Source organism: Eleginops maclovinus, chromosome 18 (genome assembly GCF_036324505.1).
Source record: "Eleginops maclovinus isolate JMC-PN-2008 ecotype Puerto Natales chromosome 18, JC_Emac_rtc_rv5, whole genome shotgun sequence".
Taxonomy (NCBI): Eukaryota; Metazoa; Chordata; class Actinopteri; order Perciformes; family Eleginopidae; genus Eleginops; species Eleginops maclovinus.
Window position 1 is genome coordinate 4119014 of NC_086366.1, and position 23033 is coordinate 4142046.

At 41.6% G+C, this 23033-nt stretch overlaps 3 protein-coding genes across 3 annotated transcripts in view; all 3 read right to left on the minus strand.

Moving 5' to 3' along the window:
* Nucleotides 1-7548, minus strand: part of rasa2 (RAS p21 protein activator 2) — a 31130-nt gene extending 23582 nt beyond the window's left edge. The window contains exons 1-2 of the mRNA XM_063907095.1: nucleotides 7375-7548; nucleotides 3234-3357 (exon numbers count right to left, since the gene is read on the minus strand). Of these exons, the coding sequence (XP_063763165.1) occupies nucleotides 3234-3357; nucleotides 7375-7504 (254 nt within the window). The 5' untranslated portion in view covers nucleotides 7505-7548. The remainder of the gene's footprint in view (nucleotides 1-3233; nucleotides 3358-7374) is intronic.
* A 2066-nt stretch (nucleotides 7549-9614) lies between these two features.
* On the minus strand, nucleotides 9615-20879 carry zbtb38 (zinc finger and BTB domain containing 38). Its single transcript, XM_063907094.1, is given in 3 exon segments — nucleotides 9615-11279; nucleotides 11281-14070; nucleotides 20746-20879. Coding segments are annotated over 2 exon segments (3627 nt in total). The 5' UTR covers nucleotides 20746-20879; the 3' UTR covers nucleotides 9615-10442.
* A 402-nt stretch (nucleotides 20880-21281) lies between these two features.
* Nucleotides 21282-23022, minus strand: fbxo36a (F-box protein 36a). The gene is made up of 4 exons (XM_063907096.1): nucleotides 22912-23022; nucleotides 22184-22292; nucleotides 21865-22037; nucleotides 21282-21714 (listed from the first exon to the last, which is right to left on the minus strand). The coding sequence occupies exons 1-4, from the start codon at nucleotides 23005-23007 to the stop codon at nucleotides 21565-21567; spliced, it is 528 nt and encodes a 175-aa protein (XP_063763166.1). The 5' UTR covers nucleotides 23008-23022; the 3' UTR covers nucleotides 21282-21564.
* Between the last annotated feature and the right edge of the window lie 11 nt (nucleotides 23023-23033).

A 23033-nucleotide genomic window follows, 5' to 3' on the forward strand; every position in this document is an offset into this window, starting at 1 on the left:
AAAAGGTTTCACTGCTGCCCGTCTCCCACACCTTCCTCTGAAGCTCTTGTGAATGTAGCTACTGGTAAAATAGACCATTTCAGTCTGAATCACTTCATGTTTCCCAGCACCTGAAATGGTCCCCACACACACACACACACACACACACACACACACACACACACACACACACACACACACACACACACACACACACACACACACACACACACACACACACACACACACACACACACACACACACAGAGAGCTCTGAGTCACAGGACCACAGTTTGTAAGATGTAATCAAATGAATTTCAAACCGGACATTTCTCACATGTTCGGCCAGCTACAAACATAACCGTTTCAGAGTTTAGTATAAATGTTTCCACATGAGAGATTTAATCAGGAAGGTGTTTTTCTATTTTCGCTCAGCTGAGACTTCAAATCTCAAGTAAACTAAATTCCAAAAGGAATAAAAGCAGCCGACAGTTCTCTTTTAAAAACAGTCCCGGGCATCCATTCTCTAAATGTTGTGGTGTAACCTGTGTTATATATTAAGGAGAAATAGGTGACCAGTTCAAAACCAGACTTAAAAGTATGCTCAAAAGCTCATCAAGCTGTTATCCTTCAAATAGTAAATACTCCCAACACTCCACCCCCTGAAAATACCTCCATTAGACTCCTTTATTACTTCCGTTACATTATGACATCACTATGAAACACTCAAACTTCTACTGGCTAGTGCTTCAACACCTTGTACGTCATAGGGCTAAGGGGCGGGACATATCTAAGTGGTTAAATCACAACAGAGCCGACCAGCTAACCAATCAGAGCAGACTGGGCTCTGGTTTCAGACAGAGGGTGAAAAGAGGTGCAGCAGCGGAGACAGTTTGAACATTAAAGCATGGAGACATGTCCCAGGAGAGACACACAAATATGAAGCTGAATATGAGCATAAAAGGGCTCTTTTAGGATGAAGAAATGGGTAAATCACTCTGAGCAGAACTAAATTAACGTAGCTCCTGCATATTATCCTGATGTGCATCTCAGGTATTATGGCGGTTAGAATAACAATTGCAATAGCAGATCAGGTTATACATTGGAGGAAATAAGTATTTGCTCCCCTGCCAATTTATTTAGCCACTTCCAAAGAAATTAACAGTCTGTCATTTTTATGGTAGGTTTATTTTAACAGTGAGAGACAGAATATTAAAAAAAATATCCAGAAATGTAGCCTACATAAAAAAAAAGATATAAATTGATTTGCGTTTAATTGTGGGAAATAAGTATTCGATCCCCTTGTAACCAACAAGGATTGTGGCTCCCACGGTCCGGTTAAATAAGTCCTCTCGCTTTAAGGAAGTACTCCTGATGTCAACTCGTTACCTGGATAAAAGACACCTGTCCACAATCAATAAATCAGAATACAACCTCTCCACAATGGGAAGACCAAAGACATCTTGTGATCATGGTGGAACTAATGTCTACGGACATCAGGGACAACATTGTAGACCTGCACAAGGCTGGAATAGAAGACAAGAACACCAGCAATCAGCTTGGTGAGAAAGAGACAACTGGTTTGAATATTAGAAAAGGGAAGAAGCACAAAATGACCATCAATCGCCCTCGGTCTGGGTCTCCACGATCAATGATCATGAGAAAGGTGAGGGGTCAGCCAATAACTACACAGGGGGGACTTGTTAATGATCTGAAGGCAGCTGGGACCACAGTCACCAAGAAAACTATTGGTAACACACTTCGCCGTATTGGATTAAAACCCTGCAGCGCCCGCAAGACAGCCCTGCTCTGCTAAGGGGGCAGGGCGATTCCCCGCATCGAGGGGAATGATGGAGGTGGCCATGTACCATGAAATATTGTCTGATAACCTCCTTCTCTCAGCCAGGACACTGAAAATGGGCCATGGATAAGTCTTCCAGCATGACAATGACCCAAAACATACGGCCAAGGCAACTAAGGAGAGGCTAAAGAAGAAGCCCATTAAAGGTGATGGAGGGGCCTAGCCATTCTCTGGACCTGCATCCCATAATCCCTCCTGACATGTGAGCAAACCTGGTGACCAACTACAAGAAGCATCTGACCTCTGTGCTGTCCAACACAGCTTTCGCCACCAAGAACTGAGGCATGTTCTGCAAGGGGACTGTTCATGTCTTTGTAAGTGGGTAAACTAACTAAATTGGCAGGGGATCAAATACTTATGTCCTCCACTGTAGGTACAGGAAGAAAAAAACTCAGTGTCATATCTTGCTCTTTTATTTCCAACAGCACTCCATAGCAATACTTAGGAAAATGAGCCTTGGAGTTCCAACGAAAAACAAACGATGACACAATAGCAGCATATCCTCATATTGGTAAAGCTGTGGGCACTTGGTATTTTCTAATTGATTTACGGGAACCTAAGCTACACATTGTCTACATGTTGTATATTTCCCAAATTGGGATCAATAAAGTACTTCCAACTGTCATTAGAGCAGGTTCACTTACAGTTCAACCATGAGGAGGAAATAAAACAACCTGAAACTTCGCCCACATAAAAATAGAAGCATGTTTGGATTTCTTGTATCGCCAACAATACTTGATAATGACTGGACATGATGAAACCGAAAACACTGTACACAACTGCATACCTCTTCTGAGTCACTTTACTTACTGGCAGTACTTTTATACTTTCTAAGAATTCTTTTCCTCTTTAATGGGATGACGAACACTATTTCATTGCCTACCACATTTGAGAAAGATATGGAAAGCCCTCCACAATAAAATGCCATTTACCTGCAATATTACATATGTTTAAAAATGGTAATATTCCCATTTTTAAATTTTGTATTATTTGAACATAACTTGTTTCTTTTTATAAAATGTGTACGAGTTTATTGGACATTTGTCATTCAACTTCTAATGTTTATATATATTTTTATTATAAAGATCCCAATTACCCCCCGGGATAAAAAGAAATGAGTCATAAGTGCGTCTAAATATTCTACATAAAAAATAAAGCACAGGCCCATCTTTCTCACATATGCCACCTTAAAAAATGACTTTTGACCACATCCTTAGTCACTATGTAGTTCAGTGGCATTTCTTAAGTATGGGCGGTGTAATTCAGGATAATGGAACGTAATAAAAGTGTAATGTATAACTTTACTGTAACTTTATCAACCCCTCCCTGTACAGTATCAGCTGAATATAGGTCTAGGTGTATACCTATATAGCTGAAGGGTAACGTTGCTTACCTGCCGCTCTTGTCGAACACCTTTGTGCGAAACACCTCCTCCTGATCCAGACTTATGGTGCAGAAGGTGCAGAGATCCCTTTGTCGATTTGGACCCGAGAGTGGACCCAGGTTCTTAGCTTCACCTAGAGCACCAAGAGAAGAACATCGTTAATATCTCGACTGAAGCATTGAAACAGTTGACCAGCTAAAAAAAGAAGATGAAAATGTTTAGTCCTTTCAAAAGCACATGCGTACTGTTGGTACATACATGACAACAGCTTTTGAACAATCCACACCCCTGTTATGTAATCAAATTTCTCTATTTCTATACCTCCCTCCAGTCGTTAGTTACAAAGATAAATCTTACAGGTATCCTTGACTGAATTAGCCAAATAAAGATAACATAAAATGGGTGCCTTTTTTCTTTTTACTCGTGATTCGGTTTGACATGATTTAATGCATTACAAAAAAAAGCTATAATACGCCACATTTCTGCAATAAAACGCCACGTTTCTGCAATAAAATGTCATACGGAGGTACATCATCGTCCCAAGGGTTCCTAACATATTTAAACCAAGAAGAAGCTGTCATTTTTATCAAGGTAATGGGCCGTTCGCATTTCTTACAATGTCAGCGTTTAAATAAGTGGATCTTTTTTTCACTGTATATCTTACCTGGATGAAGGATTTAAGTTATGGTATGTCTGGATCCTAAATTATCAGAGGAACAAACTGAGCAAATATAAGCGACAGCGAAGAGTCTGTTTAGAGAAACACAGATTACTTTTTTTATTGAGACTCTTATTGGCCAAAAAATAACCTATTGCGAAATGATATGTCATATCATATCCAAATAGTGTTACTCTTCATGCACGCTTTTATGTTCAACATCCTCGTGTTCACATGGAGACACTTGCCAGTAGTCGGGGCAAGCTGCAGAGCGGATGTAGCTGATGTAGACTTGAGGTTTATATGTGGTTAAAAACATGAAACATTGACTTCCTCAGCATAACCAATGACGACGTTACAGTGCTGATTCAGAAATGACAAACACCTTTGTAACTCAATCCACTGAACACACACTTCCATCACATCCCCAGGCAGTACCAGATTGTATGCCATGGGGTTTTGTATGACACAAACAGAAAAGAAATCAAAGCCAGATAAGTAGCGCTATCATTACCCTAACATGGAACCGATTTAGACTGGTGGATTAGAGTGGCAGGAGTCTAAATTGGTCCCATAGCATTGGATAGGTACCTTAAGCTCAGCTGGAGACTTAATGAAGGAAAGCCACCAGTGAGATCAGCGTTTTAAACAGGCTATTAATAATGGCGTATGGCTAATCTTAGGAATGGCCTGAGAAAACAGCCAAGTTGTCTCTAAGCTTGGGCTAGGGTGACCTGGTGGGTAGAGCACATATGCACGCAGATACAAACTGTTTACTTAGCCAACCAACCCTACTGTCCGCTCTTCTCTTTAACAACATTTCCAGTAAAAACAGAAGCATGTCACCTTGTGAAAACCCAACGAAAAAGGTCAGAGTCTGCCTTAAGAATAGCTCTGCTGAACACTGCTGACTCAACTGGCCTTTTCCTCATTTTATTCTGACAAAGAAGCAAACAAGGGGATATACCAAAAGTACCATAACACTGCTGTCAACATAGCCTACGTTTTTACAGAATGCCACCTCCAGTGATGTAGGCTAAAGGAAAAAGGACAAAGCGTGAACGAGGAAGAATGGAGTTTCGTAAGACTGCAAAGCGAGTTACATGCCACGGTAGTTCCTCTATTTTGTTCTGCTTACTGTTTTCACATTAATTCATAGTAGTGAAACTGACATTTGTTTTCCCATTGTGTGCCCAGCCTTACTCAAACAGATAACATATTTAAATTATTATTATTTACTAACAAACTGCTTACATGCAGGACTGATTTCTTCCGAAAATTGACGACACTGAATTTCCCCGTTGAGATGAAGCAATGCCACCGGGGCGAATGTATTCCTAACCATAATGAATTACTTTTGGCCAACACAGAGACGGTGGTGGAGCAGTGGTTGTTCACTAATGGATGTGGGTTAAAACTGAGAATAATACAAATGGGATGCTGCATATCTATGAGTAAATATGGCAACCACTATTTCGCAAAATGTTGGTTATGGCTTAATCTTTTAAAGAGCAGCCATACAGAGTTCAATGTTGAGTAATTTAGGAAAAAATAAAAACACATTCAAATAGGCATGTCCTCCACTGGACCAGACTGCATGAGAGAATGAGGAAATTGGCTTCTGAGGTATCTTACTTTGAAGCCAACCTTTTTGTTTTGTACTCGTACTACACTTGCATTACAGGCATGACTATTGTATTAGTGTACTATTGCTGCAGGCATGACCACCAAGAAGCTGTAATAATTCATCTGCTGTAACACAATGAGACCTGATGATTGCATATAACTGTCACTGTACTAAAGTCTTGCGATAAAAAGGTCAGAGAGCAAAGCTAAAGATGCAGAGCTGTTGCTTGAGACAAAACTTGAATTCAAATCCTCAGGTTGGTCCTTCTGCTGCCTATCAATCAATAAACCATCTGATACCATGTGCAGTAATGGCACTAGTAAGGTTACAAGATATAGTTGGTGGTTTAATGAGATATTTAACCTTAAAAAGGTGGCAAAACTTGAGAAGATTGTTAAACTATGAAGAAAATGGAGCCCGCTTGAGATCTTAGTTGATATGATGCACGTTTAAACACTATGTCTTTGCTGAAATTATTGTTATTATCCAACATTAGCGAATAGTACATGAGCATATTCACTCTACAACAACTCGCGTCCATCTGGCAGAGAACTCACTGCTCCATAGTTTGTCTAGGTTTTCTCGTTCTATAATCATGAACAATTTGCACATACATGTTGTAGCCTACTTACACTTCCTCACGAGACACATTTGACTTTTAATTAAAAGCTACTGCGCACAATTGCTATTGGTCTCAGGAGGATATAGTACACTATGTTTATATGTTTCTGTCCCTTTAGTCGATTGGTATATTAGAGAGTATTCACATTTAGGGTGGGAATTTTGCATGTCTTTTCTAGTGTGAATATGCATTTGCTTAAAATGTTCATTTTACTTTATTTGTATTTTATTGTAGAAGTTTAGTCATTCTTGCACAATGACTGTCAAAAATGCTGCTGTGACAAAACAATTTCTCGACTTGGGATGAACAAAGTATCTATCTATCGTAATAGCTGTTACATCGGTTGCTAGTAAGCAGAGGTGGAAGAAGTACTCAGATCTTGTACTTGAGTAAAAGTAGAAGTAGCAGAGAGTAGGACTTCTGTGTTACATGCAAAAGCATTGACTGTTAGCAAAGCTGGTAAAGGTACAGCTAATTTCATACATTTGCATACTGCAGGGTAGCTTGCCAATGTTAATTCAGGTGTAACTAAGGTCTTATTTAAGTGTTGAGTATATAATCTGCAAAGGTTTTTAAATGAATGTAGTGGAGTAAAAGTGCACTATATACACCTTTAAATTGTAGTGGAATAGAAATACAGAGTAGCATAACATTGAAATACTCCAGTTAAATCCCTCCAAATTCGAATGAATCTACATAGTTACTTTACATCACTGTTTGTAAGCTAGCCTGCTTTGCCACCAACATTAACCTAGCTTTAAGGAATGAAAGTCCACACACACAATAAAAACAACCTTATTTTGAAAACGGTTCAATTTTCAGTTATGCTTCAAACACCCAGTGGGCTAGAACAGCAACAACTGACGGCAGCTCCATGAATGAAATCATTCACAACAAGCTACTGGCTGCTGTTAGCATGCTAGGCTAACCCCACTGCATTCACAACAGGCTACTGGCTGCTGTTAGCATGCTAGGCTAACTCCACTGCATTCACAACAGGCTACTGGCTGCTGTTAGCATGCTAGGCTAACTCCACAGCATTCACAACAAGCTACTGGCTGCTGTTAGCATGGTTAGCTAACCGTACAGCGAGCGAGCAGACCGACCAGATCAACCGCTGCCTCCACACACTGTTGATGGCACGCCGCGCCCCTCCGGCTTCCCCTCTCCGCCAGCCTCTCCCTACCGACTTCCACCTATTGTAAGAACCGGGAAACATCGCCACCCCACCGGTCAGACTTACATATTTTCCCCCGCAGGCTCTGTAAAATCCGAACCGTCGCGTCGTCCTCTTCCGCCATGGTCAGCGCTGACTGCCGCTCCGGTGCTGCTCTCTCATATCCGTTTATGAAGCAGGCAGAGCGGAGGAGCATAGAGGAGAGCCAGCCCCACTGCCGCGTCACCGTCCCGTACACACTGCTGCTATAAAGCGTGTGGAGGAATATTAAGCTTCCTTCTGAAGGCGAGCACTTCACGCTGGAGGTAGATGGTAGGAGTTTTTAAATGAGATTTAATGCCTATCTTTAGTGTTTCTCATTATCCAACGCCAATGCTCCCTTTATATTGACATGTTCTGGTGCTCAACGAGGACTACTTTGACATGTGGAGCTACTTAACTCAGCTAGCTAACTTTAAGAACATATAATAATGTGTGTTTTGCTTAACACTGTCTCTATACAGTTGTTGGAAGTTGTTAAGCGCATTAAGTTACAGCTTGAGGTACTTGAGTATTCCTAATATAAGCTTCTTTTAGTACTCCAATACACTTTTTAATTTACCCCACTTTACTTACTAATATTATTTGAAGAATTAATGGAAATCATTTCATAAAAAAAGTCCCAAAAGCTGACTCAGGACAAGCAAATGATAATCAACATGAATGCGTATGATTTAAGTCATACTCAGGGCACTTAGAGGTACTTGTTCTTAACTTGAGTATGCCTATTTCCATTATTACTGCACCTTTTTCTCCACCTCATACCTCCATGTTTGAGATTCAGTAACTTCACACACACATAATTAGAATTCAAAGTATAAAATATGATTCTGAAATCACTTAAACTTTTTGGTAGTTTTGGTGTAGTATGATGCTAATACTTTTGTACTTACATCTAAGTTATATTTTAAAAACAGGACGTTAACATGGCAACCGATTTATTGAGTTAATATCTAAGTAGTACTTCTTCCAATACTGTCTCTACGTGTTTTGGACAGATGTACATCACGGGGTGTGTATGAATTAACACTTAGGCTTATGAAAGTGGTGAGTACTTAACAATATTGCAAAAGAAACCTCACAAAGGTCAGAAGAAAGGTCTACTTTGCACACAATATTACAAATCATTTCCTGTTCCCCTCTGTCCAGGTAATGCTTTTGGTTGGATGAAAAAACAGTTCTGATCCTCATCGCCTTACAGTGGGGAGCCTTGAAGGACAATCATGCGTCTTAATCCATTTCTATGTATTTCTCCTGTTTACATGTAGGTGGCACTAGTTTACAGCACTTTCCTTTAGATAACTCCTAATCAATCTCTTAAATGGCACATCATGTAACAAACGTGTCCAAAAAAACACAGAGACTCTTAATATAATGTATTTGGCGTTTTTTAAAATGTAATATAGTAATTTAGTTAAGACTATATAAAGCAAATCTTTGTATTTGAAAATACACCTTAAAAATGAAAGCAATAGCACATTTTTAAAGTGTTTTCCAACATCAGAAAACTAATGATCATTATGAGAAGTCCATGTTGGATTTGTGTCATATTTTAGAAAAGTAGCTTTTGTACAATATAGTGATTATGTCCCTCGATCTTCACTAAACAATAATAAGAATATTTTAATTATCTCAAAGTGCATTGACTCCTGAAGCCATTAGCTATGTTTACATGCCATGAATGAAACATAATTGAAAATGCTGCTGACGTTTAATCTTGAACAGTATCAGTATTGATACATTAATTGCTGCTATCAGCGTTAAATAAGTAATTATCCTTTATCAAATCAATGAAAAATTGCCTCCATGGCATATTCAGTGCCTTGTACCTCAAATTCATGATCCATCTGTTGCATCACGCGCCCAGTCTTAGAAAGACGCAAGGAATTCAGAAACATCTGGAAATTGTATTTTCAGGCCCAACTCTAAATACAGATGTAGTGTGAGTGGAAGGACGAGGGAATGGACCTCTCAGATGGGCGGTAGGGTCCCGTTAGGACCGGGAGCAGCAGATAACCTCCATGTGGATTTATATTTTGGAAATTCTTTGCTATGAACAGCATTTGTGACAATATGACTGTTAAAATCCTACAGTTTTAAAATGTTCCACTCCACACTTTCACGTTTAAGATGTCTGTGTTTATCCTCTTTATTATCTGAGCATTAGTAAGTGTGCTGAGTCAGTCAGTCGTCATTGAAAATTGTGAGTCAAGGGTCAAGCATTTGCTGGATTTCTAACAAGTCTCAAGAAGGACAAGATGTAACTGTTTAGAATATCAACAACATTTATTTTGAATAATTACATGTTCGATACATATTAAACATACGGAAGTGGTTCCTTTAATCTCAATAGTTCCATGTGTCAATTAGAAATCTTAATATATCAATCAAAGTATTTAACAATCAGATACGCATAGTCTAACTATAAAGTGCAACTCACCATGGCCGGGTAACTGAACGTGAGATTAAAAAATGTGTACAGTTTTCTTCATATATATTTCAAAAGTGAAGATGTCAGCTTTCTAGTTCCCCAACACATCGTACCCCTGCCTTGAAATAGCTTTAAGTCATGCCAGTGTGTCTGCCATATATGCATAGACAATAAACAAAGTACTGTTTCCGAAGGTCCTATCATCATAAAAACAACACACTCCGTTGCTGAGTTTTGGAGGGAAGAAATTACAGCGTACACTGGTATTACTGGTGCATTGCGTTTGTACTGGGAAGTCAGACATTTTAACTGGATTTGGATTTCGCCCTCAAACCCCAACCTTAAAATCCAAGAGAGCTGTAGGAATGTATTGTTTAACAGCACTTCTGTCTCATTTATGTCCCCCTAAACCAGTCGGACACACATTACTGTCCAGCTTTTATTGTGGACATGTTGCTACGGTGTATGTGTAAAATAGAGCATATTGCGTTGTTTTCAACGTCCCAGTACAACTGGCACGCACCAAAGGTCCTTATTGTTATTCCATTCAAACATTTCATTAAGCTCGGCTTCAAAGACAACACTCTAACACTTCCTCACCGAAAGCAGTGGTTTAAAGTCAAGTAAAATCTCTTTTTTTGTCAATTGTTTTCCTCAAAGTTTTTCAAAAAAATGGCTCCTCTTTGCACGTCCATTTCTCCGGCTTGTGTATAGAAATGTGGCTACCTTTAGTTTCGGAGTCACTTCTCCTCAAGAGTTTACAGGAGTTATCAAGATCAGTGTGACTGGTCGTTTTTGGCCCTATCAAAATGTCCTTGTTGCCGTCACTGTCTCTGTCACAGATCTGCTTTTTTGAGATAAGATGCATAGAGTGCTGGGGATTGATCCTTTTTTTCGGAATTTTATTTTTCACCCTTGACGATGTCAGGGAAAACACTGGGCCAATGCACGGCGATAACGGGCTTTTCATTTTGGAATATGAAAGGTCTTGGTAGGTAGGTAAAGACAACAAGTCACCTGCCGTGTCCTCAACTTTAGGATTCATTTTATCAATGGAAAGATATTCTTCGTCCACCCTTTCACTTTTTATGTCAGCATCCCCTTGGTTGTCACTCTCTTCTACTTTTATGTCTTGTTTACTTTCTTCACCCAGGTGTGCGGAGTATTTAGAGCATGGTGTGAATTTGTCAGAGTTGTATCCCTCCTCGTTGCTCTCCTTGTGTTTTTTCTCATGGCTTCTCTTGGTGGCGAGATAGAGAAACCGCTGGGGACAGAAGGAGCAGCGATACTTCTTCTCTGGGTTGGGGCTCCGGGGTGTGTTATCAAAGCAGGATCCGTTTTCCATACAGCTGCTGCAGATGTAATCCCCTCCGGCCGGGGCCTCACCAGGAGGACCTTGTTTACCGCAGGTCCGACAGAAACATGGGTGGGAACCAATAACATGAGCTCTCAGACCGGTCTCTGTGATGAAAGAGCTGTCACAGATGTCACAGATGTAGGTAGGCCCTCGGGCTGGAGTTCCTGCTGAGGCTACGTTTCACCTCTCCGCTCCCACCCGACGTGCTCTCTTCAATCAGCCAACTGCTTTTATCAATGTGGGCCTCACTGGCAGCCGTCCTATCTACAGATGTTTCCGGATAACCGTGAAACAAAGCCTTTCTGCGCTTGAACCTCAACTTCTTGGTCTTCTTTTTGGATTTGTAAGAATAGTAGGGACGCCAAAGCATATCTGCTGTGTCGCAGTCGTTAGGATCTTCGTATGTCTCTGGCGCTTTGGCAGAAGTGCCTTCCTGTCTCAGGCGGAGCCGAGGGCTCTCAGAGTTTTCCCGTGTTTGAGTGCACTGACTCGAGCTCTCCTCTTCACCTCGTTCTCTGATTCTCCTTTTCTTTCTGGGGAAGAGCTTGGATCCTTTGATCTGGCGGCGGATGATGGCCTCATTGCCTATTTTCACTGTTATCTGACAGAGCGGCATGGCGGCTCCATCCACAGATGGACCCGGGCATGCAGGTTTGGCGATATACGTTTCAGTCTTTGCCCCTAGCTTTTTTTCGTAGGCCAGATTCTCATTGCTTGATTGAAGAAGCTCCTTGGTCATATCCTCAACTCTTTTTGCAGAAGCCGATAGCTCACCTAACTTTTTAACAGTGTTCAAAGAGTTAAAGAACGGCACATTATGTCTGATGTTGCTTCGTGCTGGAGGGTCACCCTTGTAACCTTTAGCAGGAAACTCAAACTCCGTGCTTGGTGAATTTTCATTCTCCGCCTCTTTTCTTCCCAAATCACTTTGGTCCACATCTTGGTCACATGGCTTGCCAAAGCTGATGCGTGGCATTACAGGGGACACCATCTTTGTAGTTGCCATAAATGTCAAAGGCAATGAAACAGAATCAGGCTGGCTGATCAGACCATTCTCTTCAAACGGAGGGATGAGAGAGTTGCTCTCCGGCAGGGTTTCGTCACCTGTTTCATTAACCTCTGAAAACGTCTGACTGTATGTCTTGTATTGCCTCTTTCTGAACTTCATAGGCAGGAGCCTGTAGAGTTTGATTGGATAAACACTGGCTTTCAAACCACCGTTAGCTGATTTTTTCTTAACAGCTAGATTAGGATCAATGCCGTGAAAAGACTTCTGATGGTTCTTCAGGATATAATATGTCATGAATGTCTCCAGGCAGAAAATGCACTGATAGCGGCGCTCCCCTGTGTGCCAGATTTCGTGCTTTGTACGGTACTCTGCCAATGCAAACACTTTATTACAATAATGACAGGGGTATGCCCGCTGCCAGGAGTGTACATTCTCGTGCCGCTTCAGACTGGATAAGGTGATGTAGACGCGTTTACACACACTGCAGTTGTATCTCCTCTGACTCCCGCCTGGTCTCACCACCTTCTCGCCCTGTGAAGGCTCTGTGAATTGGTCCATTTGAAGGGGCTCTGGGGTGTAAGGGGTGGAGGGGTCAGCAGAAGGAAGCTGTATTACGCTGCTCTCTGTGTTTGGCTCTTCTGAATCTGAATGTAGTTCCACCTCTTTGGTCGATATGTCAGTAGCATCCGGTTTAGGCGAGCCTCTCCCGGCCTTGGGACAGACCTGCTCGTGGTTGCGCAGCCGTTTGAGGTGTATGAACTTTCTGTGGCAAAACTTGCAAAATAAATGACTGACAAAACGCTTTTTATGTACCTCTGAGTGAATGGTGAGAAGAGCTTGATTTGTGAATATCTCCGGACATTGTTCACACCCGTAGATTGAAATGCTCTCCTCGGTGTGAGGGGAGAGGGTTGGTGGATCTAACTCCATTTGAACATTGTCAGTGGATATAGGTAACCCTGGGCCTTTGCTTTTTTCTGTTTCTGCTTCTGAACTAAGAGGAGGTGGTGTCATGACTTCAACAGGTGCTGCAGAAACACCATCAGTAACTGTGGGGGGGTCTGTATTTGGTTTATCTGTTTGCGATTCGACTGGTCTTGGAAGTATACTTCGACACAAAGTTCCTCTCAGCCTGTGGCGCTTTTTGAGCGGGCCTGCGTTCCTGTAGCTGAGTTGCTTTGACTGAGATATTGCTGGCTTACAGACCTTCTTGTTGTCCCACTGAGTGCTCTCTTTGCCTTCAGAGGATTTGATTACTGCGTATGAGTGCTCTGAGAGGGCGTGGGTGGTCTCATTGTTCACGGTGAGGCAGGAGGATGGAGGAGAACTTGATGGAAGCTGTCCCACAACTGGTGACTGCCTTTCCCCTTCGGTTTGAACCAGAGGGGTGAAAATATTGGTCCCAGAACACACTTCAGTGATAGAGAAAGCATTGGTGATGCGTGGCCCTCGGTCAACGTCTTCAGGCCTGGGAGCTTCCTTCTTAGTTTTTCTCGCCACCGTGGCATTGCTGCAGTCTGTGGATTTTACACATTGCTCCTGCCTCTCTTGTTCTGCAAGTTTCTCCAAAAAGGGAATGCCAAGTCTTTTGCCAGCTGCCACCAGCCCCCGAGTTTCCTCCACACCCGGCGAGGTCACCTTTGAGCAGTAGATGAAGTTGAGGATGCTGGCGAACACCTCGGACTTCAGGTCCATCAGCTCCAGCACCTGGCTGGAGCTCCATGTCTCGGGGGTGGTCAGAGCGTTCCTGAAGTACCCGCTGCAGGCTGCCAGGATGTTCTTGTGGGCCCGAAACTTCACATCCCCCACCACGATGGTAACGTCACAGAAGAGGCCCTGTGAGCGCTGCTCGTTGAGCTTGCTGAGCACAGTCAGAGGGTGAGCGCTATCCATCAGGTTCTGAGTGCATGGGGACACTACAGTCATCTAGAAAAAGAGAGAAAAATAAATGGTTCATTCATCAAAATGGTGGATCAGGCTGTGATTTTATATAAGAATGAAGATGTGAGTACATTTTGTTTTTCTAATGTTCTAGCTATTCCTTTGTTTTAACACTAGATGGCAGTAATGTCATTAGAGAAGCTCCAGTGGCAACAGTCTGGACAACAGACAGTCAGGTCGTCATAATCTCCATCTTGAAATAATAATATTACATTAAGAGATTAAACTTTAATGAAAGAAACACGTGCTGAGTTAAATACAGAATATAAACATCAATGCATAATCTCTTAAATTATGGATGCCTTTATTATTCTAGTTTAGGATTCTGTGTCTGTTGTGAAGTTATTTTTAATCTCTTCCAGGGGCTGAATACTATATTTTTTAAAGTCTTTCTCCCTGGTATATTGTAGGTAAGACCTTATTAATGTAATCAAAATATTCTGATTTTTCAGTCACATTGGACTGTCAAACATCTGTCACTGCTACGATTGGGGGCAATGATTGTTTGAGTAATGTATGTTAATACTCCATTTCTTGTCCAGATGCCCTTGAGCAAAACACTGAACTCCCGTAATGCTGCCGTGGCCAGCTGGTTGCACAAGAAAAATATCTAGTTGTTATACAATACTGAGATTACATAAGAGTACTAATACTTCGACATTTCGTGGAAGGGACATGACTGAATACATGAGTCAATAATGTTGCCACTGATCTGGAATTGAACTTTAATTATTATTCAAAAAGTATTGTACCTCAGTTTTTCATATGTATATTCATGTCATGTTGAATCCCATTTTGTATTTCATTAATCCCAGAAAGAGAAGTCGTGAGACGATTTCAAAGAACTGTATTGATGAGAAGTCTTTGCGTGCGCCCGATAAAATAAGATCAGTCATAGATTTTTCTCTCATTATTGCTCATAGTAACTCAGTTTCAGCTCTGCAGCCTGGTTTAGTTGTCATGACAGTCTTATTATTCCCATGGCCTGGGTTAATATGTAAATGACATGCAGACAGTTACGCACTAATGACTCATTTGCTCCCTTTTCCGTTTTCCATCAGTTGGCAGGGTTGACATCCTTCCACTTGTCCCAGATACAAATAATTGTCAACTCTAGCAACTTCAGGAAAGAGTTCATTAATGCCTCATGAGGGAAATAGCAGCCACTGATAATGTAATATAGCACAGAAGCACAATAATCCCTGCAGTGAATAATAGAAGCATTAACATTTTGGGCCTTCACCAAGCAGCCGAAATGCTTAAAATATTTGACTAAACACGTTATCTTAAAGAGGCCATATTGTGCTTATTTTCAGGTTTCATAATTGTATGTAGTGTCTCTACTGTGTCATGATTCCACGCTTTATTGTTCAAAAAGCTCTTTATTTTTCTCATACTGCCTGTGCTGCAGCACCTCTTTTCACCCTCTGTCTGAAACCAGAGCCCAGTCTGCTCTGATTGGTTAGCTGGCCGGCTCCGTTATGATTTGTCAACTACTGAGAGATGTCCCGCCCCTATCACGTAAGATGTGTGCGAGCGCTGGCCAATAGAAGTGAGAGCTTTACATGGTGAAATCATTATGTTACAGAAGTAAACAAAGGAGTCCAATGGAGGCGTTTCTGGCAGGCTGGGGGAGTGTGTGGGAGAGAAACTCCCTCTGATTTTATCCTTTGCCGACAATTTAGATGCACAGAAACCTATATAACACTACAGGAAAGGGACAAGCCCAAAAAGCATAATAGGGCCTCTTTAATGACGCACAGCTTAGTCCTCCAGTTATAACTCACGTTGCACATACTGTGTTTCATGCCATACAGGCAATGCATATCGACATGGCAACATTTGTAGATTAGTTAGAAACTAAATGATTTGCAACACTGAGAGGAAGTCAAAGTTCATTCATTCTCACTTTAGAAAGAGGAAGTGGTTCCAGTTTTGGCCTCCGTTTAACCGAGTTTGTCTTTAGTGCATGGGTCTGTGAGTAATATAGCATGTCTCATGCTGACTGCATTTCTGCTATCAGCTTGCCTTTGTAAGGGATGAGTCATCGCACCTGCATCAACATTATTTAAATATCTGACATCATACTCATTTACAGCTGCAATGAATGTCATCCAGCTGCGGATCTTCCTCCTTAGGAAACACTTTAGCTAACTGATACTCTGAAGGCAACACAGCTGGTGTCAAAGTCTCTCTGTTGAAACTTGTTCTTTGTTCTTCGTGCTTTATTAGTGAAAAAACAGGTCAAAAAAGAGCTTTATTTGTCATGATATGAGATTTAATCAATTTAAATTCAACTGTGAAGATGTTCCCAAGCTAATTCAAATGAACAGGCAGCTCCATTTTAAATCTAATTTGATTCGTGTTTTAAAAATATTATCTACCATACGCATCACCGTTTGGAAATGAGTTGATTTTTTTGTTATTTTAATGGACATACATTCACAGTGTTGCTCATTTACTTCCAAGGAGTTTAGGTAACTTATCAGTGTTACTCATCAATGGTATATTCCATTTTTGTGTCCGCGCAACAAATACAATATGGCCGCCGTGTTTTTAAGCCTCTCCATCGGCTGAAAGCACAGCCTCCTGCCTTCTTTCTCAGACAGGCCTCCGTTGTCATGGCAACATGCTATGGCGCAGCACTTATTGGGATTCAGCCTGATAGCAAGCGAGTGTGTTTAGCCGTCCCGGGTGTTCGGTCCCCTCTTTCCCACAAACATCCTGTCCTCTCTGAGAACCTGCCGCTCGCAGCCGTCCACAGAGCAACGAGGTTTGCCTTTGTCTCTGCTTCAATGTACTTTGTGCGTGTGTGTGTGTGTGTGTGTGAGTGTGTGTTGGTCTGTGTGTCTTTGTCTGCAGCAGAAATGCTACCCAAAGGACTTACTCATCTGATAACAGCAAGTGATGTGCCACAGCTTTGAACTGATTTCTGCTGTTTACATAAACGTTCTTTCATCCCGGCTGCTTTTTTTACTTCACCACTGTCATTTTTCCCACTTTACACCAGTGCTGATGTGTATTGCCAACACATGCTGAGCGGAAATGTTAATGATTTTGCCACACCCACCCTATACTTTCTCTTCAACGCTCATGTGATATTATTCTTTTAAACATCTCAAACTGTGAAATAAAATTCCCCCTACAGCAAACCACAAACCAAGAAATGACAGTATAGCAAAGACACCGTGTTGTCAAACAAAGAGCGAATCGTCAAAGCAAAAGCCACTTCACGCATCTCTGTAAAGTGCACTTCCGCTCAGAAACAGGTAACGAATTGAGGGAAACCGTGCAAACATACCTTAGTAAATCAGACAGAACGATGCAGGGCCAACAGGAAACGGCGTCATGCAGTATCCCTTCTCTAAAGCCCTCAGTATACAAACTATAGGTGAAAAACAGTTTGGTGAGAGCAAAGCGAAAGTAGTTTTTTTCTATGATGGTCGCTGAACAGTGGTGCTGTCAGAAGCAGAGCTTTTTCTGACGTCTTTCTTCCTCTCCCTCCCTCTCTGTGTGCAGATGACTCCCGTTTCACCGTCCTTCGCCTCTCTCCATGCAGCCCGGGTCCTGAGCTACATCTGCCCTGCCGTCCTCTGGCTCTCCATCTTCTGTCCTACCACACCAACAACTTGCAGTTTATACAGCATGTAGCTAAACCGGAGTATGGGTCTGCCTTTGTGCTAGCCGGGTAACTGAAGCGTTCGTTATGGAGCCAGTGAACAGGAAGCGGCAACTTTTATTAAGCGTGGCAGAGGGCTGTAGGGAGAGCGGAGAGATGCTGGGTGCTACATCACACACCAGCTCTGTGCTCAATGATACAGCCTGATAGAAAACGCTCAGCTGTATTGCTGGTGGCAGCACAGAGCGAGGGTACTCGACTGTACTGATGCTGAATTAAATATCTCCAGCACCGCAGCATCCTGCTGCATCCATGTTGACCAAAAGGAACAACGTAATTTGCATGAAACAAAATGATCTCCCGTGCACCTTGAATGCATAACGCTGCACCATCTGCTTCATGCACACACATCGTCTCTCCGTGCAGCAACATACAACACCAGAGCCCGTGCTCACGCAGTCACTGTGGTTAGGTAATGCAGAGCCAGCGAGAAGATGGCACTGACTGCTGTCCTGTTGTGCATCAGAGCAGGGAGAGGACAGATGCTTTTCCTCACTATCGCAGTGAGCTTGCAAAGTGTAAGCGTCACTGGGGGGGGGGACAGTCCTGCTATTAGAAGGGATTCTCGGTGTACCTACATAGAGGCTGCTGATTGATGCAAAGGCAGCAGATGCGTCAGCACTGCAGACGAGGGGGAGGGGAGGAGGCTGAACCCGACGTGGCACTGTGAGCCTCTCGCTAGCCTCTGAGGACAGAAGCAGCTCTGTAGTTTACTCAACTAAGTGCCGTCATATCTCTGTGCGGTCTCCTCATGCTGGCACAGACCCAGTCTACAACAGAAATTAAGGGCATTTCATATTCTGATAACTTCAAAAGACTCAGTAGCAGGTGCGCTATGCAGGCTCACTCACTGAACCCAAAGGAAGGAAATGAGCTATTCATGGAGTGTTTGTGCTTCTGGTCTGGTATATTACACTCAATGGCCACACTTGATCTTAGCTGCTGTGATGTCCTGTTCCTTTTTCTCTCCCCGTTACATCACATTGTGTTGGCTTCTTAATACACAAGCACTCAGTCTTCTATTTTTACCACAGACAGCTTCCTTGAAGACCCCTATATAACCCTGGGCAGCAGCCAGGGTACTACATAACAAACCAAGTGATGAGGCCGAAGTGGCTTCAGTGCATACTTTCTATAACTGGAGCCATAAAAGCTAAATTTGGAAACATGGAGGGGGGGCGGGGGGTCTGGCTAGAATAGAAGTGGGATGAAGCAACCACCACAGCTGACTGATTTACAGAGACTGCTATCAGTCAAAAATGTCAACTTAAGAGAACTAAAGTCACAGCAAAGACAGACATGAGAGAAATCATGAAGAAACAAGACCCAAACTCTTGTGATATTGCTATTATATTAAAAGGAGAAGTTGGAGGTTGACTTTAGTATATTTATTTCCTGCCAAGCCAGGCAAAATAAGCGTTATTTAAAGGTAATATATACAGTTTTCTATTTGTATTTTTGTATGTTTCGTTTGTTAGTAACTTGATCATTTGTATTTAATTCAGGTTTTGATATTCGTCAAAAACCTAGTGGTCTTTCTATCGTAAAACAATCTTATATTGCATATATACTACAAAGCCTAATAATGCATGTAAGCTGAAGTAACTCTGCGTTAAGCCAATAAAATAGATGATTTTTAATGATTTTTAGCTCCTCAACGATTGTCTTTCGAACTGCCTGGGCCATCCTAAATATTTTCCATAATCTAGGGTTGACCGGATTCAGAACCATTCTTCAAGCTTTGTTAATTTAATGGTTTTCAATCAGTCTTTCTAACATAAAACAATCCTAATGCAATCCTAATTATGCCTATAAACTTAAAGGCATTTGCGTTAATCTAGCATACATGGTCCACGGGATAGAGAACCATTATTAAGGCTGTATTTATCAAATAATTGAGAAATTGTTCCAAATTGGAATCAGAATCACTGCCATTACTTAAGTGGATCATTGGAAATACTTTTTAAGCAGCACCTTGTCAGCCTCACTTCATGCGTTATACCCCGGGACAGGATATACCGTCCTGTGATGCTCGGTAATCTGCGGCCTGTAGAGACGTCGATCAGCAGGGAGGCTGAGCAGGCCTCGTCCTCACGCTCCACGCATTCACAGTCTTAGCACAGAAAGACATTCATCCCTGGTAGCACTTATGCGACTGCCGTTACCCGCACTCACACTTTGAGTCGCCTACCAAATGTCTCTGAGCGGAAGGTCTTGTCTCTGTGGAAGTCTCTGGTGTTTGTTTAGGAGTAAAAGGACAGTGATTATTACCCGGCTCCCCTTCTGTTCTCCCTTTGGAACGAGATCAGGCCTTCATCATCCTCGCTCTTCCCGTCTGTGGACTCTGGTTCTGGTTTTCGGATTGGACTGCGTTGAGCAGTCTTCTGGAGGGCTGCTGCCACTGCTGCGTCACTCCCGCTGCATCCCTGACCCACAAAGAGGAGCTGTGAAGGAGGGGTGTGTGGAGGCAAAGGATAAGCAGGAACGAACGGCTGTACATGGCTCCAGCAAACAAATGGATGAGGCTTCCGCTCTGCCTCGGTTTGGGGCCTAGTTGCTGCGGCGGTAGTCAGGAAGTGGGTCTGGGAGACAGATCCTTTATTGTTACGTAATGAATATTTTTCCTCCTAGACCAGACTCGGCTCAGAAGGCGGTATCCAGTGTTGAGTGGCTAATAATAGGCCATAGTGGCGACCAGTCGAGACTGTACGCAGTTATGTTGGATCATTCCAACACCCAGCTATTATTTGGATGGAAGACTATTTAATATTGAGGGGAGTTTTTAAATAGCATACAGAAAAACAACACAATCTGCTCGTCCCTTAACACCGGACAATTACTAATAATTGTGTTCCTATTTGTTCATCCCTTAGTGACAATAAGAATCAATGACAGTATTTTAGTCTGTAGCTGTCTTGCTAACATTTAATGTACCATATGTTGTTCATTAAGGTACCTGTTAGAAAAAAAGCAATGCATACCTTAGTCTTAGGTTACTGTAGCTTGCTTGTACAGGTTTCAGTTGAGGAGGGACCGGTGTAGCTGATGCCCCTACAGACCTGTTTGTGCAATCCAGAACAGTGTGTTGTGTTCTTTAGGCCTGGACATGGTTACCAGAATTACAGCACTTGTTTTGCACACGTTACCTAAGGGTTTATTTGCTTATCCTCCTCCTCCCATCATCTGACTCTTATTTTCATTGCCATGTTGCTCCCTCTGCTGGCTGCAGACATGACAAGCACAGAGACCCTGTTAAACCCAGGCTGGCTGTATGCAGAGGCAGCATTGAGAGCAGAGGGATTCAGCAGAGAGCGCAACAACAGTTATCTTGCAAATGTAAACAGGAAGTAGGTATATGATGAAATGTACCATTTAAATTGATGGGATGTCTGCAGAACGCTGGTTGCTTAAGAAAATATAATGACCTTTTAAACGTAGTGGGACAATAATGTAATACACAATGTTCTACTTTTTATTTACTAGTAATATCAAAGATTTAAACTTTTTGCAACATACTCAACTTTTAAATTACAGGTTTTTATATTTTCGAACAGCTCAGTTGTCATCCAAAATATGTATGAATTCATTTCGGAAGGATATTTGGCACTAAAACTAATGGGAAATACATGTTTTGTTGATTCGACCTAACAGTTCATTTAAATCTGAAGAACACTCGCTTAAACTCACTGAAAACACTGGCTATTGCTTCACAAAATACTAAATGTATACTGTCTAACCATCCTCTGTAAAAGCATTTATATTGCAGTTGTTTTAGAACCGTAATAAACTGTTCAAGTTCTTTACTGCTGCTCCTTACTGCTACTGCTGTGGAAAAAGGTGAAAAACATCTTCCTCCAGCCCATGGCACTTGCTATGCCCTCCATGTCCTTGGTGAACTCAGCACAGCGATACCTCACAGTCTGCTCCCAAAACTTCTCACAGTCACAGATCTGATTAACAGGTGTGGTTATCAGTGTACAAATACATATGGAACAAAGGTACACGTCAAAGAGAGGGAAAGTGAAAAGGAAAGTGACACAAGGGGTCATATAATATACAGACGTTACTGTTGTAAATGTATCATTTTAAGAGGCTCTCACCTCTCTGAATCTCTGTGAAACTTGTGCCAGCTGGGTTGTATCTTTCAGTTCTAGGTTGGCCAGGATTTTGAGCAATATATCATCCGGTAAGCGCTCCAGGAAGTCAAACTTTCCTTGACAGAGTAACTTTGTGTGTTCCAGGATCCTCTCCCCGAAGACGGCACCAACTTCTTCTACAGATGAGAAGAATGACAATGATCATTTTACATTAGAGCAAAAAACGCTGAGCCCAAACAAAGTATGTTTTGTTTTTTTGACAAGTGGAAATGTGTTTAATATTGCAGACGATTGGGTATCTGTTCTAATGAAGTATCCTTACGCTGTAGCATTTTCTGATGTAGGAAATCATGATGGGATATCTTCTGCTGTTTGGGTGCAGCACCCTTGCAATCAAGTCGAACAGAAATCTTCCAAGATGTCAAAATGATCTAAAGGTTGAAAAAGAGCAAGGGCAGAGTGAGGACATTATGACTTCATTCTAGGAGCTTAAATAAATTCAAAAGAATACTTAGGTTAGGTTATATAATTATAACCTGATGATACTTCTATGATGAATGTTAACCAAGTACTTTTACCCGAGGTATTTATTATACTACTTCATGCTTCTACTCCAATTTTGTAGTTTTTACTGTTGTATTTACTAGGTACTTTATAAATTCAGATACTGACACAGAATACTAACGAAAAACATTTAACATATGATTATATGATATAGATTCAACCATCCAATATTATATTGGTCATAAGTGACTAAAACCAAGAGTGGGTAAACAGAAAATAAATGTCCTAATCGTACTTTATTCATTTTACTTAAGTACCAATTCACGATGCAGTACTTTTACTTGAAATGCAGTAATTTTACAGTGTGGTATTAGTACTTTTACTCTAGTAAGTATCTGATAACTTTTTCAACCACTGAAAGCTAAGCTAACGGTAACCAATTTAGTAAGTGAAATTTAAGCTAGCCTTAACTTTATAATGTATATATATGATTACAAATTAGTTTTATTAACCCAAAGTTAGTAAACATAAACTGAAATACTCAACCTCATTTCTGGTGACAATAACTTGGAAGAAATCTTTTGAAGGAGGAGGACCCTGACCACTATATTGAAAAAGATGATCCTCAAGCAAAGACGCCATTTTTGGACGCAAATTTGTAACCATGA

Bases quoted from the DNA above. Each gene is read 5' to 3' on its own strand.
- fbxo36a (XM_063907096.1), bottom strand. From the start codon at position 23,007: ATGGCGTCTTTGCTTGAGGATCATCTTTTTCAATATAGTGGTCAGGGT. The intron at 22,293-22,911 runs GTTGAGTATTTC...TTCAACCTTTAG, and splicing joins TTATTGTCACCAGAAATGAG to ATCATTTTGACATCTTGGAA. The intron at 22,038-22,183 runs GTAAGGATACTT...TCTCATCTGTAG, and splicing joins ACATCAGAAAATGCTACAGC to AAGAAGTTGGTGCCGTCTTC.